Here is a 16466-nt window from a genome sequence, read left to right on the forward strand (position 1 = left end):
CCCCACACCATCACTCACTCACACATGCAGCTGCCTGTCTACTAACTCCACACCCTCACTCACACACACATGCAGCTGCCTGTCTACTAACTCCACACCCTCACTCACACACACATGCAGCTGCCTGTCTACTAACTCCACACCCTCACTCACTCACACATGCAGCTGCCTGTCTACTAACTCCACACCCTCACTCACACACACATGCAGCTGCCTGTCTACTAACTCCACACCCTCACTCACACACACATGCAGCTGCCTGTCTACTAACCCCACACCCTCACTCACTCACACATGCAGCTGCCTGTCTACTAACTCCACGCCCTCACTCACACACACATGCAGCTGCCTGTCTACTAACTCCACACCCTCACTCACTCACACATGCAGCTGCATGTCTATGGACTCCACACACCCCTCACTCACACATGCAGCTGCCTGTCTACTAACCCCACACCCTCACTCACTCACACATGCAGCTGCCTGTCTACTAACTCCACACACCCCTCACTCACATATACAGACGCAGCTGCCTGTCTACGGACTCCACACACCCCTCACTCACACACATGCAGCTGCCTGTCTACTGACTCCACACACCACCCGTCACACACACATGCAGCTGCCTGTCTAATAACTCCACACCCTCACTTACTCACACGCAGCTGCATGTCTATGGACTCCACACACCCCTCACTCACACATGCAGCTGCCTGTCTACTAACTCCACACCCTCACTCACTCACACATGCAGCTGCATGTCTACTGACTCCACACATCCCTCACTCACATATACACAAGCAGCTGCCTGTCTACGGACTCCACACACTCCTCACACACACATGCAGCTGCCTGTCTACTGACTCCACACACCACCCGTCATACACACATGCAGCTGCCTGTCTACTGACTCCACACCCTCACCATTTGATATAAAACGTATGTCACTATAAAACTCTATGTCAGATTGATAAGATCTGATCAGTCCACGTGATCTTGAAAAAATACTGTGTATCCCACCTTGGAGAGGAATACATTTCTCAGCGGGGGAATAAATCTCTTATGTCTACTAACTCCACACCCTTACTCCCTCACACACACAGCTGCATGTCTACTGAGGAATAAATCTCTTATACCTGCCACAAGCAAGTCAGGCATTGTACATTGTACATAAGAGTACATCACCTGAAGGTGATGCTGGGGCCATGTACATTATCCACTGTCAGTATCCAACAAGTGACTAACATATATATTGAAGCGTGAATATGATGATATTTGGTACCAAATGAAAAATATCATTTTTGGAATTATTAAAACACAGCAAAGACCCAAACGTGACAACCATGTGAAACGTGTGTGAATGTTTCAGGGGGTATTACAAATGACCCAAGTGGACCCCCATCCCCCTCTCACACAGGTAGAACAAACCTGGCTGGTACTGGGTGCAAGGCTGCATACATCATGTGTACTAGCAGCAACCAGAATGTAAGGTTCTCCAGTGGCCCTCTACTTTCCCAAATTTGAAACCGACTGAACACCCATTGAATGTGTTGGACAGCAGTGTATAACAGCATCATCATGATACATACACTACTCTCATTTCCTTCTTTGGCAGGAGGTGTCGGTTAGTACTGTTATGATGCTAATGGTGAACACATAAGATGCTGAGTTCTCTTGACTTTGCCCTTTGTTAGTACTCACACCAATAATCTGGTTGTCAATCAATTCATGGGGAGTAAACTAACATGGTGCATGGATGACTCAGGCAACTATGTATTAGGAAATAACAATAATATTTGTACTTATATTGCACTAGACTTCCATGCACAATGTGCATACTTAAAGTGTGAACATTAATATCCCAGTCAGTAGATCAGTGTGCACTCAACTGTCATTCTAAGCTCCCTTGGGAGTATACAACCCAGGCTGCCTGTGACGCACTAGGAGGTTAACAGCCACATTACCGTCTCATTTTTCACCCACCGGGTACATGGGTAATACTTAGAAAAATACACAAGCCACTAGGAATTATGAAATATCTGTCTTGAGTGAGGTGCTTACAGCATTCATTTATGTGGGATGGACAGTCATTTTAAGAATGTAAGTGAAGAAAAACATGAAATGTCAAACTATATTTCCACTGAAGTCAACCTATTGTTCTGACGATGTAATGTTATCTATTTGCGACTTCATAAATGATGGTCTACATCATATTTTACTGAACAATGAAGAAAGATGGCATTGCGTTGCTTCAACTGAGTAAACTACACATGTGTAATTATCTGAAAGTTCCTACATTCTACTTTCTTCATGGGTAATAAATCTGAGCATCAAAACAGTAAGGCTTTAATCAAAGGATTCGAGGACAAACCATATTACCAATGCAGAAGTTTGATACTGCAGAAGTTTGCATATTTTCTGTGCCAGAGCCACACTGAATGACCTTGATCTTTAAGTTTTGATCCCTGTACTTGCCAGCAAATGTATCAGATGTCCTCCAGATGTAATTTAACATTCTATTGCTATCTGTAGACTAGCACTGGCATTTACATGAGCATTTTCAGTACATGAAAAACTGTACATGAGTATAGATTACCTGTTAGAGACTGTTGTACTACACACATAGGACATGTCATGCACATGACATACAACACGTCTACACGGTCTCACATATGTCATGCATGTCATCCAACACAGCTACAGCTACCACGGAGGCTAGGACACACCAAATAAATGATAGCTGAAAGAAAACACAAACTTGAATTCAAGGAGAGCTGAAATGGAGGTGACAATACAAATAAGCACAAGAATTGACACTTCCAATTAGAATTACGTGTCTAGAAATTAATTTCAAATATTTACCAAAATTGCTCCTTTTCCAATGTTTAAAAAACACACGTAATGGGTAATATTAAAGCTTAATGAACACCTGTTTAATGCTGAATTAATAAAATCTATATAGTTGAAATGTCAGTCTCTGCAACATGCAAATCAATAAATATATAAATCCTTATGAGAAACAAGCTACACATAATTAACTTAGATACTAGTACATGTTGTTTTGCATGTCATGATTCTCATTCATGCCTTGCTCATTTCAAGCTGAGGACTTCAACGTGTTCAAGTTTATATCAGATATCAACCACTTATCGTAAAGAGAAAGATATGTTTTAAACATGTGATCACTTTCATTAAAATCCTTTTGCTGTAAGAAAAGAACATGCAGGCTGTTGTAAGTTACAGTGAGAAAGGGTATATGGAAACTAAACCCATTGGACTCATTGATTAGTTGTCTTCTGCCATCTATCTGTTCACTGTTACAAAACAGGATGTGAATAAAGTGCATGAAAAAATAATCTTTGAAATGTTGTCTTTAGTGTTTAAGTGCCTGTACTTTTTTCATTGTTGTAATGGTTGGATTTCAATTTAATTTGACCTGTAGCTATCACACTTTTCTAAACGATTATATGATCATAGTTGTATACACTGTATGCATTCACATCAGATCACTGACTTTACAACAAGCGATAGAGACAACAAATTCAGTGATCATGGTGATGAGAATTAGTTTATTCAAGTATCAGCTCAAGTACCTCAAGTACCATGCATCTAACAGCACCTAAAATAACAAATGTAGCATATTGCATGGTCTGTATTCAGATGAAAGCCAGTTTTGTCTGGCTTTGATATCTTTCTGAGAATATCAGGAGAATGAAGATATTATTGCTTCTTAAAATAGTTCATGTGTTAATGTACACAGTTTTTGCAAATTCATGTAAAATCTTTCTTAATAAACACAGCACTGATTACTTCCGTTGACTGTCAATGAAAGCTTTGGTGCAAAACAATGAAATTAACCCTGAGAAGCTGCACAGGAAATGTAACTAAAAAAGAAATATCATGCCTGGCCATGTAATAGCTGAACACACACAAGGCAAAAACATGCAATCTTAATGTAGGATGCATAGATTTCTCAAAAGAGCATGTTGAGTAAAAAATGGCAGTTTGTTCAAAACAAGTTACATGCACAGGGAACATGAAATACAAATTTAGAGAAATTCAAATATGAAATGTCAGCCTGCAACTTACCCATCAATTTATTCGTTTGACATCGATGTAACACGCCACAGTCTTGAATCTTTACCTCAATGAACATGGACGTATTTCCAAAATTTCCAAAACTTGACACTGGTTTTGGTTTTTGACCAATCAGTATGGAAGATATAAGATTTCCCCATATGTGCGTTGTCTGAAAGCATGCTAAGAAAATTCCATGAAAACGAAACATTTCATGCTCCAAAAGGTCTTTTGTAACCCTTGCCGAATCAAATGCTAATTTCAAGACGTATGAAATCTCTGCAGTCCAGAGAATACCTTGGCCTAGTCCAGCAAACAGTGCAGTTGGAATCAAGGTGTAAAATCGGGGATAGAAATTAGCTCCAAACCAGATGAGATAACACAACATTCCCAGTGCTAATGACCACTTGGCTGAGAAAATGTTGATCACTACAGGTGCTAATAAACATGTGAGAACTGTTGTTCCATGAACACAACTCATTGTAATAATTCCTAAATTTGAAGCAGTGTTGACGGATGACTGAAGATTCTGAATGGCTCGAAATGAAGAGAATATTAGAATGAAACTTGCACATAGAACAATCAGGTTCTTCTTAAAAGTGAACATTATTATTGATGGAATGCTGCTGCCTTGTTCACTTGAACTAGGTGTGGGCTCTTCAGGGTCCTCATAGGTTTCTGGTGATTTAGAGTTTTCTTCAATTACCACCTCCTTAACATTATGCTTTTGACATACATGATTCTGCACTCTACTGTCATTTCCAACATGGTTCCGATTTTCATTAATAACATTATCCAATTCAATTTCATCCATTTTTCGAGTTGCCTTTATATAACTTGCTTTCCTCTTTTTTCGCATCATATCATCTATGAAGTCTTCTGATTGTTCGGCAATGTCAGTTTCTCTTCTCGTGGCATACCTGTAACTTTCACTCCTTTGGCGGCTACACTGTGTTGCAAAAGTGTAACTTGGCCGCCTTGGACGATAAAGGCCAAAACCCATTCCAAGACCACTGAAATCCCAAGGCGTTAGTGACATTTTGTATGATCTAACTGAATGATACAATATTGATGATACTGTATAAACCCTGTAAGTTAGTCAGATATTCAAGATCAAACATATATTCTTGATCTGACAGTTATGATAATGTACACATTGACATGTAACATATCAGTACATTTAGTCAAGATAATAGTATCAGTGATTCACAAACTGAATAGATGAATAATCCAATTACTCTTCATCCAGCATTAATCCTCGGCTGTGGCATGTTATCATTCACACACAGCTACCAAAAAAAATGAGTCCATGACACCGGTCGTCTGAAGATCCATGATAGTTATGGGAACAATAGTGTCGGTTTTAAGTCTTATTCTCCTGGTATAATCATTCCGTGATTGAAAAAGGGAGGATGAAAATTAACAAATCCCTCCTCTGAATTCAGCTCATGTTGTGTATAGCGTCCGACCAACAGATTCCCGGCTAAATAGTCGCCACAATTACCTTTATATTGGTGGCTATTGCGCCAAGCGCCATCGATCGATTCTACCCAGCGTAGTTGCCGCGGCCATGCAGTCAGTCTGTTTTTCAGTCGTCACGTTATGCGGTTCTGGCTCTGCACTGGCTGAAGGCTGCTGGCAAGCACATTCTGACAGCAAGTTCACTGTTGGTTTTCACCTATAACATCTGACTGACACTCAAAATAAGTGCAATTTTGTGATGTTGAAATGATTGCAGGTGCGATACCATTCATTGCCAGAGTTCTACCGTTTCAGAAACACCACACAGACACACAAGCGTGTAGATCAGTGATTTTGACAGCAAATCGAATTTGCATTGCATTGCAGACGATTCTCTTCCGGGTTATAGTCTCGCAGTCAATAGGATTAAACCTTAATAGACACACTACCAAATAACGTTATCATAGGAAATATGGTGAACAACATTTTGATTATACATTTTGATAACTTTAGTGAATTAAGTTGTTGAAAAATTATCCAATGAAAACCGTCCACATTGAATATGTTTGTGCTGATCTACAATATGGCTGCGTCCAGGAAGGTTCGTGCCGTTATTATGTTTATTCTAGTTTGGTCACAGTAAAAATACATGTCGTATTGTTCCAGATCAAAATTGAAACAATAAATTTGGTGTTCTTTTTAACTGAAAGTGGTATCTATTCAAATATTTGAATTTATATCCAATACTAGCAAGAAATCACTTGGAAGCGCTTGTAAACGACACGTTGCATTTCAGATCGAAATCATGATTGGCAGCATATAAATAATCATTTTCATTGACAAGCATAACATACAATCAACTAAGTCGCAGAGACGTACCACACCCCGCTCTCACATAACTTGTAATGACTTATGCTTGCGGGTGCAGAAGAAACTAGCCCCAGACAATGTGGAGAAAATGGCCCAAATTTGTGTGAAAGTGGACCCAAATTTTGTAGCAAATGGACCCAAATTTTGGAGAAAATATATCCAAGTTTTGAAGAAACAAAACTTGTGCAAATCAATTGTAATTTAGTTTATTTATTGTGGAGCTATTCTGCACGGATCCTGTGTAGCATGGTCTATCCAAATGTCACATGGTCTCCATATCCAGCTCCACATGTTATTATTGTGTGGAGTTCGGAAATCCCTCAGTGCATCATGTCCTGAGTTACAAGTTCACATAGTCTGTGAATCCATCCCTGACAAGAGCCACAGAATAAAGTCTGCTGATTTCTGTTAACATCTTCTGACACGAAAGGGAATAAACAGTCCTTCATTTTAGCTGTCATCAGGCTGGTTGCAGGTATATTTACCCAGATCCAGGATTCTTCTCATTTCTCCAGAAGTTCTCCTCAAACATTGTAATTGTGTTGTAACAAAATAACATACATATGACCGTCTCTCTAAATTCGGCTCTTCGGTAATCCTCACTTATCCAGTTTGTGCCATTGTCTCTGGTCTCTCTGGCCTTGTTTGTGACAATGGTTACTGAGTACTACTAATTGCAAAATAACTATAATGTCGGAGTTGAGAAACAGGTCCCATGTATTAATTCTATAAATGAAATCACTTTTAGTTAATTCCAAATTTGTTCTCCAAATTAAGTAAGCAACCCTACAAGCCCCACCTTGGTTGCCCCACCTTTTCAGACATACCCTTTTTCCACCAAACACTAAATGTCCTGGCGGACCTGTGCGCAAATACGCATATGTCGGAAAACGCATGTTAATTTCCTAATTTAAGTAAGTAAGTTAGTTTTGTGTGGGTCCATTTTCTCCAAAATTTGTGACCCATTTTCACAAAAATTAGGACCATTTTCTCCATATTGTCAGGGGCCATTTTGTCTATAATCCATGTTTGCACTTATGATAAGCATGAGGTAATAGGGACTTAAGTTCTGATTGAGGATCAACACAAGTAAGTAAACTTATTGATAAGTCACATACAATAATGAACTGAACAATGGAATACACTGTAATCATGATCATAATGATATTACATTCTTGATTGGGACACAACATATATCTCAATCTGAATGATGTTTTAGAATTTTTATGAATCACTCAGTCTTGTCATATCAGTGCATCAGATTTGGATATGAGGTTTTTGGTTCTTTTGTTACCATGGTCCTTAGTTCACACATGCATTCATACTGGATCCCCCATCCACTATGCTTGAACTTTTTATATATATGTCTAAGAAGAAATAGATGTGTATTTTTTAGAAATTGTGGGTCAAAGCTAACAATTCATAGCATAAATAAAAAAAACGTAACTAGATAAAATATTTCAGCATCCAATTGTATGCTTCAATATATAGCTTTAAATTAGATATCAAAGGAAGAACCTTGTGCACTTTCCTTACCAAAATGGCAGAAGGTATCTGGCATAACCCATTCTTGCCATTCGAGCTGCTACTCTTGAGTTATCTCCAGCATATCTACAGCAGCCATCTAATTAACCATGTTGACTGTGGTGGCCCTCATATAATCTACTGAAGCCCTTTGGTAACAGAGACATTTATTTCTTTTACAAGTCTAAAACTTGTGAGAGAATATGTAAATATTTGCAGAACTAGATGGAACAAAGCCACTGGACAATCTAGGTCGCCTTTAAAGATTGTGTACATGAAATGTATGGTGTGATTGCCTTGTAGGTGGATGGTACCATGTTGGCAGCGGTGATTGTGCTGTGTTCACTGGCTACACTGACACCTGTCAGCGCCAAGTCCAAGTATATCAGCATCTCCTTGGAGAGTAAATGGAAACACACACCCATTCTCCTTGAAGCAAGGTGGGAAGTTGAAAATGTGAATGTTAATATCATTTTATGTTTGGTTATCACTTCATTTGTTGAATAAGTTACAATTATAAAAGTGAATTTTACTTATAAATCAGGCTACTCATGCTAATGATTACTTGAATAATACTAATACTTTTTTATTCTACTTATTCAATTGTAAATTTATTAATTTTCACATAAGTACACTATTGGGAACACCACTATTGAATGAAAAGTGACAAATAGTTCAATGTGTTGTGTGCTGCTGACTCATAATGATACACTTGGACCCGAAGTGCCCAACATGCCGGTATTTAAGAATGTATCCTTATGCATCTAGATAATCGATATTAGTAGCATCTGATTTGAGCTACAAGTCTGAACTGCTGAAACCAGTGTCTCTTTAAGTCTAGCTGTTATCAGACTATATGTTCAGATTAAGATTGACTGAATATTGTTTTGGCACTGACCAGCTGACATTATCAATGTGATATTGTCCAAGACATTAAAGCCATATTTCTGCTACACATAGGTACGTGCACACTGTAAATCCACATAACTCCGTAAATAGTAAACATATTGATGTCAATTGAATACTGGTTATTTAATGATTAACAGAAAAAAATGTAGACAAATACAAAATCATTAACATTGATCAGTTCAATAATGCAACACAAGCCCTGCCCTTCCTGTGATCAGCAAATCAGGACAAAGTATGTTTGTGGGCATGGACTATTTATATATTTTCAGTTTATAGAAACAGAAACCCAAAAGACTTTGCTTGGATTCCTAATGACAGGCCACACAATCACTTGCAATATATTTTTTTATTGGTGACGTATCTTTAGCATTTAATTCAATCATTGAAACTGCATCACACATTATTTTTGATAGTTTGTTCCCAGTTAGTTTCAACACATAAATGCTTATTATGCTTATCTGCTCATGTAATCCTCATTGTAACTACTTCGTGCATGGAGTGTACTTATAACACATGTTAGTGTACTTAATATATACGTTATGTCTGCATATTCATTTATTCTTTTATGGTTATATTCTACTTCCAGTGAAGGCATTGCTAAAGAGTCTAGTGACTACTTTTGGACTTTTATCAATGATTTGTCAAATCTTGGTACCAAAAATGTCAAAGCAGGTAAGAAAAGTTGTCACAAATTATATTGCATACAATAATCAGCTTTCTTCCCATATTCACTGTCAAAATTGTGAATGTGAAGGTGACACAGCATGTAGATGTTTCAAACAGGTGGAAAAAGCCAAACATGATGACGACCATAGGAAATAGGCACAGCTCGAGGAGATGGGAACTAATCAACGCGCTGAAAGTTAGAATATTTGATGGCCTGAGCTTTAAGACAATCTAAGAATTTAAGGAAGTATGTCTGACAACTAACATGCCTAATTGATTGTACATAGTGGTTTATGAGAGATTACTTGATGACGCTCATTGTGTTGCAGAAACGGACGAGTCGCAGTACCACCTGATACAGAAACTGGCCAGCAAGGTGTTATCTCCCTTGCAGCTCAATCTGCTCAGATTTACTCTTGCATTACGAGCTCACTCGCCAACCATACAGATGTACCAGCAGGTAACACTACAGCGTGCCAGCCCAATCTGGTTTGTCTGGTCCAGACCTGATTGTTGACAACTTGCCGATAAGGGGCTGTCCACTATTGGTTTGTCTGGTGGTCCAGACCTGATTGCTGACAACTTGCCGATAAGGGGCTGTCCACTATTGGTTTGTCTGGTGGTCCAGACCTGATTGTTGACAACTTGCCGATAAGGGGCTGTCCACTACTGGTTTGTCTGGTGGTCCAGACTTGATTGTTGACAACTTGCCGATAAGTCTGTCCACTACTGGTTTGTCTGGTGGTCCAGACTTGATTGTTGACAACTTGCCGATAAAGGGCTGTCCACTTCTGGTTTGTCTGGTCCAGACTTGATTGTTGACAAATTGCCGATAAGGGGCTGTCCACTTCTGGTTTGTCTGGTCCAGACTTGATTGTTGACAACTTGCTGATAAAGGGCAGTCCACTACTGGTTTGTCTGGTCCAGACTTGATTGTTGACAACTTGCCGATAAGGGGCTGTCCACTTCTGGTTTGTCTGGTCCAGACTTGATTGTTGACAACTTGCCGATAAAGGGCAGTCCACTACTGGTTTGTCTGGTCCAGACTTGATTGTTGACAGCTTGCCGATAAGTCTGTCCACTACTGGTTTGTCTGGTGGTCCAGACCTGATTGTTGACAGCTTGCCGATAAGTCTGTCCACTACTGGTTTGTCTGGTGGTCCAGACTTGATTGTTGACAGCTTGCCGATAAGGGGCTGTCCACTTCTGGTTTGTCTGGTGCAGACTTGATTGTTGACAACTTGCCGATAAGGAGCTGTCCACTACTGGTTTGTCTGGTCCAGACTTGATTGTTGACAACTTGCCGATAAGGAGCTGTCCACTACTGGTTTGTCTGGTCCAGACTTGATTGTTGACAGCTTGCCGATAAGGGGCTGTCCACTACTGGTTTGTCTGGTCCAGACTTGATTGTTGACAGCTTGCCGATAAAGGGCTGTCCACTTCTGGTTTATCTGGTCCAGACTTGATTGTTGACAGCTTGCCGATAAGGGGCTGTCCACTTCTGGTTTGTCTGGTCCAGACTTGATTGTTGACAGCTTGCCGATAAGGGGCTGTCCACTTCTGGTTTGTCTGGTCCAGACTTGATTGTTGACAGCTTGCCGCTAAGGGGCTGTCCACTTCTGGTTTGTCTGGTGGTCCAGACCTGATTGTTGACAACTTGCCGATAAGGGGCTGTCCACTTCTGGTTTGTCTGGTCCAGACTTAATTGTTGACAGCTTGCCGATAAGGAGCTGTCCACTACTGGTTTGTCTGGTCCAGACTTGATTGTTGACAGCTTGCCGATAAGTCTGTCCACTACTGGTTTGTCTGGTCCAGACTTGATTGTTGACAACTTGCCGATAAGGGGCTGTCCACTTCTGGTTTGTCTGGTCCAGACTTGATTGTTGACAACTTGTCGATAAGGGGCTGTCCACTTCTGGTTTGTCTGGTCCAGACTTGATTGTTGACAGCTTGCCGATAAGTCTGTCCACTACTGGTTTGTCTGGTCCAGACTTGATTGTTGACAAATTGCCGATAAAGGGCTGTCCACTACTGGGAAACAACATTCACTGACCAATTTTCATAATAAGATTATCAGGCTTTAAAAAAAGAAAAGAATTAATTCTCAGGCAATGGCTTTTGAAAATATAGTGCGGATGGGCAGCCTTTTTAGGTGGGGTTGTTCAGACTAGTATGTAATGAAATATACAGTTGTGTACAATCAACCTTGGCAAGGGCCTCCCTACATAATTGTATTCCTTGATTAGTGAAATACTGGAAAATGGTATTTGACTACTGTTGGACTAATACACGCATACAATGAGCTTTGATTTTATTTCACAATGCAAAAAGGTTATCATGAGCACACAACACTGGAAGAAGCATGTCAACAAATCTGTACTGAAGTACACAAGTTAGTCCTGTTATTACACTCTCTGGCAATGAGTGTTCATTGTGTATCTGGACATACGTTTGTAATCCATGATATTTCTTTTCTCCAAGTTTTCATTCAATATTGTTTACATAATTTCGGCAAATCAAATCAAGTCACCATGAACTCACCTTGAAACGAACATTAGTCGTTAGAGATACAAAGTCTTCGGTCTTCCTATCAATTCCTTTCAAAAATTTCTTTTCAGTTATGATTTTGGACATGACATTAAGTATAACGATGACCACACAACATGAAATGAGCAGTAAAGCAGTGCGCATGTAAAGGGAAGTAACTGCACTCTATATTGTATCGCATTGTTTTTAAGTATTGTAGCATTTGACTGCCAAGGCCGTGTGTTTGAGACTCAGAATATTTAAGGATTTTGTTTTTGAAAATGCAAATATAAATAAAACGTGCGGCGGACTTTGTGATGATGCCGCGGTGCCTGAGAATCAAGACTATTTTTTTTAAGCCTTATATATTTCAAGAGCAAAAGCTGTGACCTTGATTTCCTGAATCTGTCATTTATTTGCCCAGATTGCTGCAGAAGCTGATATGTTGGAGGAATGTGATGCCTTTGTTGATGTCCATGGCAGTAAATCATGTGACCCATCAAAACTTGATCAGCTTATCAAATCAGCAAAAGAAAGGTATTAAAATCTTGACTACTGGTTGTATTGACAGTGGAGTGGTGGCCCTGCAAACAGTACATCCTTTTCTTTCTGTCACATGAGAGTTGAAGGTTCTTATTATTTACAAGAAATATCAAACATAGTTTTCAACAAACATTCTTTATTTCAACTTTAAGTTTGATAATGTTCCTTGCAAGGCTCTTTTTCTCAGCCTTTCAGTACATCCATATTGTCATGTTACTACAAAGTGAATGTATTTTCTTATGTGCCAGACATGTTGATGTTTGCAGACCCAAGCCTGCTGTGTACTCCTTCGACCACCTCTACCCGGGCTCCGACCTGGTGGACACCACTGTCATACTGTACGCTGAGGTTGGCACTGAGAGTTTCACCACTTTCCACACGGCATTGTCGCAGAAAGCCTCTGAGAGGAGGATAAGCTATGTGTTGAGGCACTTCTTACAGGTAGTCTGTTCTTCACTCAACACTCTGAACAACAAGTTTTATGTTTCCTTCTACTTGTTGGTGTGAATCAGTCACATGTTTATGATCCTCTTTTTCATGTGTCGGTGGAACTGCCTACTTTCCTCATGTGTTGGGTAAAGCTTCCCCAGTGTCAGTAGAACCACCCTATATGAACATATAGTGGGTTACAGTAAGGAGAAGTTATGAAAATGTAGGTTGGGTGTCAAATTGGATAATTTGCATTCAGAGGTACAGTGATCCCTCGGTACAATGCTACCTTTGAGGTCCAAATAATTGATGAGTGTTAAGGACAATCAGCAGTTTAACCGAGGTCGAGTCGTAGGCGGTAGATGACCAACAAAACAGTACATGCTCTGCCTACCTAACATGATCTTTGCTGCACATTTCAGAGTTTAAAAATGAAATGATTAGAATAGTAGTTGTTTATGATTCATAGTGTAAAAAAAGATAATTTTAAAACTTATCCCAGCTCACTCTATGCATTCCTCCTTCTTCTTTCGATCCCTTGCGTGGAAACGTCCTTGATCAAAGTTTACAGTTTCTAAACTTCATTTGCCCAGCCACCCATCCATCACCGTCACGACCACCCCAGTATCCTGGTCATGCACCTGGATCTGGTGCATCACACTGTCCTCGATCTGATCCATTGACTGCCACATCATTCTTTTTCTTTTCGCCTCCCTGTGGAGACATACGTGTCTTTTGAGAGAATATTTAGGCCTTTATTTTTCTAAAATTTACGTGAATTTTGGGGCACTAATTGCATATAAATATGGGTATCGACCAAGCCAAACATCCAGCCTGCATGAAATGCTGCCACATATTTTCGCCGGTGCATCCTTATAAATTATGTTGCGATTGTCGTGGAGTCTGTCAACCGGGTTTACAGTGTTTGGAATTCTCTCATTTGTCACAAGAGGCATTTACAGACTATCTTAAAAAATGCCAGGAGAGAGGGACATGGACTGAACATGGACATTCTGCATCCAAGAAACCTAAGCATGTGACCAAGACTAGCGGTCACCCAACTGTCAAATATGTGGTAAAGCAACCACCATCAGCCAAGATTATATCTACTGCATCTACTATGGACTCTAGCAAAAACTAGGCATTGACATAGCCTCCTGAACAGTGAAAGAGTAGGATGCTCCAAGTGTTGACATTTCTCAGGTTGACATACAGCTAGTCGACTTTGAAGGGTCCACATTCTACAGAGAAATTGACTTCGAACCTCGATCGACCCTCCAAAGGTCGACATTCCACAGGTTGACATTCGGTGGGTCGACATTCCTCAGGTAGACATTCTTCTGATCAACATTCTAGGGGTCGACATTCCAAGGAACGCACTCCTTCCAGTCGTAGATCTTGAGATCGATTGGATAAGGATCAATTTTCTGCAGGTCGACTCTCTAAGGGTTGACATTCAGGTCACTCTGCTCTAGGTTTATCGACTGATAGATGCATTGGGCATCAACGCCTGAGCTTGACTCATTCCGCAAATAAGCAATGTCATAGCAGACTCCCTGTCCTGTCTGGATCGACCATCCTCAACAGAATGGAGTTTACACCTCCACCACCGCCCAGAAGTCGACTTGTTCGCCAACCAGGTTCAACACACAACTCCCCAAATTCATCTCCGATTTCGGATCTAGAGGTGTGGCATTGCGATGCTGTGGCCATATCATGGGAAAATCTCAACGCCTTTGTGTTTCCACCAAAAGATTTTGATCACGGTTTACTGGCCTGCGTGCAGGTGGTTCACTGTGTTGGTAGACCTCACAAGAGGAAACTATTATCCACTTCCCTTGCGAAGAGATCTTCTCCTTCAACTTCACTCCAGCCTACTACATCTATGCACCTGGCTCATTTATAATGGGATTTCATTGCTAAGAACCAACTTCCTGGTCAACAGGCTATTCACTATCCTGGCTTTGGCCTCTATTCTACATCCCGAGGATCGCTAGGACATATTGCTATGTCCCATTCGAGCTTTATGCATATACCTGCAAGCCTCATCCACCCAAGACATCGAATCCTCACAAGATGAGAGCTGTCGCATCTACCATGGCTCTACATAGCAACTGTTCCCTCAATGCTATCACTGAAGGATGTTTCTGGAAGTCTGACATGGTCTTTGCGTCCCACTACTTACGAGATATCTCCATAACCAATGTCCAAAGGCTACACCACTTTGGTCCGCTAGTCCTGGTTCAGCAATTTATGACAGCCTGTCAACGCAGATAAATTGCGAGTACAGTCACTGCAGTCGCGCAGTTGTATCGTGTACAGTATGAATAAACAATTGAAAACCACTCCCTTTTGTTTATTATTATGGAGAAGCACAAAAAACTCATCTTTAGAAACCGTAAAAAAGTCAATCATCACGAAGTCGCCGGTAGGTGCAGCCGTTTCGACGGTGTCCCATTTCCATTTTCAGCCGACCTCTGATCAAGGATGTTTCTATGCAAGGGATCGAAAGAAGGAGGAATTCATAGAGTGAGATAGGATAAGTAATTTTAATATACAATTTATTGTAAAATGTACAATTTTTAACTTAACCTGCATTACTCCCAAATGCATTTACTGCTGTTTTCTGACAGAGAGACGAACTATGTGAGTTCCAGCTGCTGAAGAATAGCCAGCACCCTCGCACAGTCGGCACATGACCCGGAAGTCAAGATGTCACATCAAAACACATAACTGCTTTGTCTCCTCCATGGACGGACGTACTTTGCATCCCATGTTGTTCCCGCCAATTTGTCTTTTTCCTGCCATTTTTGCGATTCACTCCATGGCCACATACTTTCGTGTTATGCGTTTTGAATTCTTTATTTGGTTTGCGTAATACACTAAATTTATTTATTTTGTGATGGTGTGTTTAAAGCTTTGCTTTTTCGCTACCTTTTTGCTGAAATGTTTACTCTCATAAACTTTTATAAAGTGAAAAGTTTTTGAGTTACATTGTGCTTCCCTTTGTGTGTTTGCCACATCGTTATGTTTTTGCTTCAATTCCAGACTTTATGCCTCTGGTCAGGGACCCATCCTTTCTGCATTGATTGTATGACACCCTGTACTTTCACAGCTCAAGACGCCCCCGGCGCCTTGGTTTTCCCGACTCCTCTGGTGCCGCCGGTGCCTCTCTCGGCACCACTGGAGCCCTGTTATCTCAGCTTTTCTTCAGCGCCTTCTGGCCCTCAAGCACCTGCTATCCTCTACTCTACTTCAGCATCTGCTGTGCCACTGGCGCCCTTGGCTTCCACAGCTCTAACAACGCCATAGACGCCATTGGCAATTGCCTCACTTGCGCCCCTGGCACTTCCTTCTATTACGGACTCTCATAAGTCTTCACGACGGAGCGGCAAGGAGAAACCATGTCTTTTCGATCTCGTCACCGCTCCTCTAGCCTCTCTCCCGTACGCCATTGGGAT

At 40.7% G+C, this 16466-nt stretch overlaps 2 protein-coding genes across 4 annotated transcripts in view; one reads left to right on the forward strand and one right to left on the reverse strand.

Moving 5' to 3' along the window:
- The window catches only part of LOC139447503 (protein unc-93 homolog A-like), a 72205-nt gene extending 66279 nt beyond the window's left edge, over positions 1-5926 (reverse strand). The window contains exon 1 of one of the 2 annotated variants that reach the window (XM_071228904.1): positions 4090-5926. In XM_071228904.1, the coding sequence (XP_071085005.1) occupies positions 4090-5116 (1027 nt within the window). In that variant the 5' untranslated portion in view covers positions 5117-5926. Of the gene's footprint in view, positions 1-2596; positions 2662-4089 lie in introns of those variants that run through there. The other variant, XM_071228905.1, reaches the window with a different exon arrangement.
- Positions 5927-6113: 187 nt separating this feature from the next.
- Positions 6114-16466, forward strand: part of LOC139447092 (UDP-glucose:glycoprotein glucosyltransferase 1-like) — a 68132-nt gene continuing 57779 nt past the window's right edge. For both annotated transcript variants that reach the window (XM_071228251.1, XM_071228252.1), the window contains exons 1-6: positions 6114-6139; positions 8236-8372; positions 9428-9513; positions 9837-9967; positions 12458-12570; positions 12843-13017. In XM_071228251.1, coding sequence (XP_071084352.1) covers positions 6122-6139; positions 8236-8372; positions 9428-9513; positions 9837-9967; positions 12458-12570; positions 12843-13017 — 660 coding nt within the window. In that variant the 5' untranslated portion in view covers positions 6114-6121. The remainder of the gene's footprint in view (positions 6140-8235; positions 8373-9427; positions 9514-9836; positions 9968-12457; positions 12571-12842; positions 13018-16466) is intronic.

The sequence above is a fragment of the Haliotis cracherodii genome, unplaced genomic scaffold, assembly GCF_022045235.1.
Source record: "Haliotis cracherodii isolate W230 unplaced genomic scaffold, xgHalCrac1.p SCAF_7, whole genome shotgun sequence".
Taxonomy (NCBI): domain Eukaryota; kingdom Metazoa; phylum Mollusca; class Gastropoda; order Lepetellida; family Haliotidae; genus Haliotis; species Haliotis cracherodii.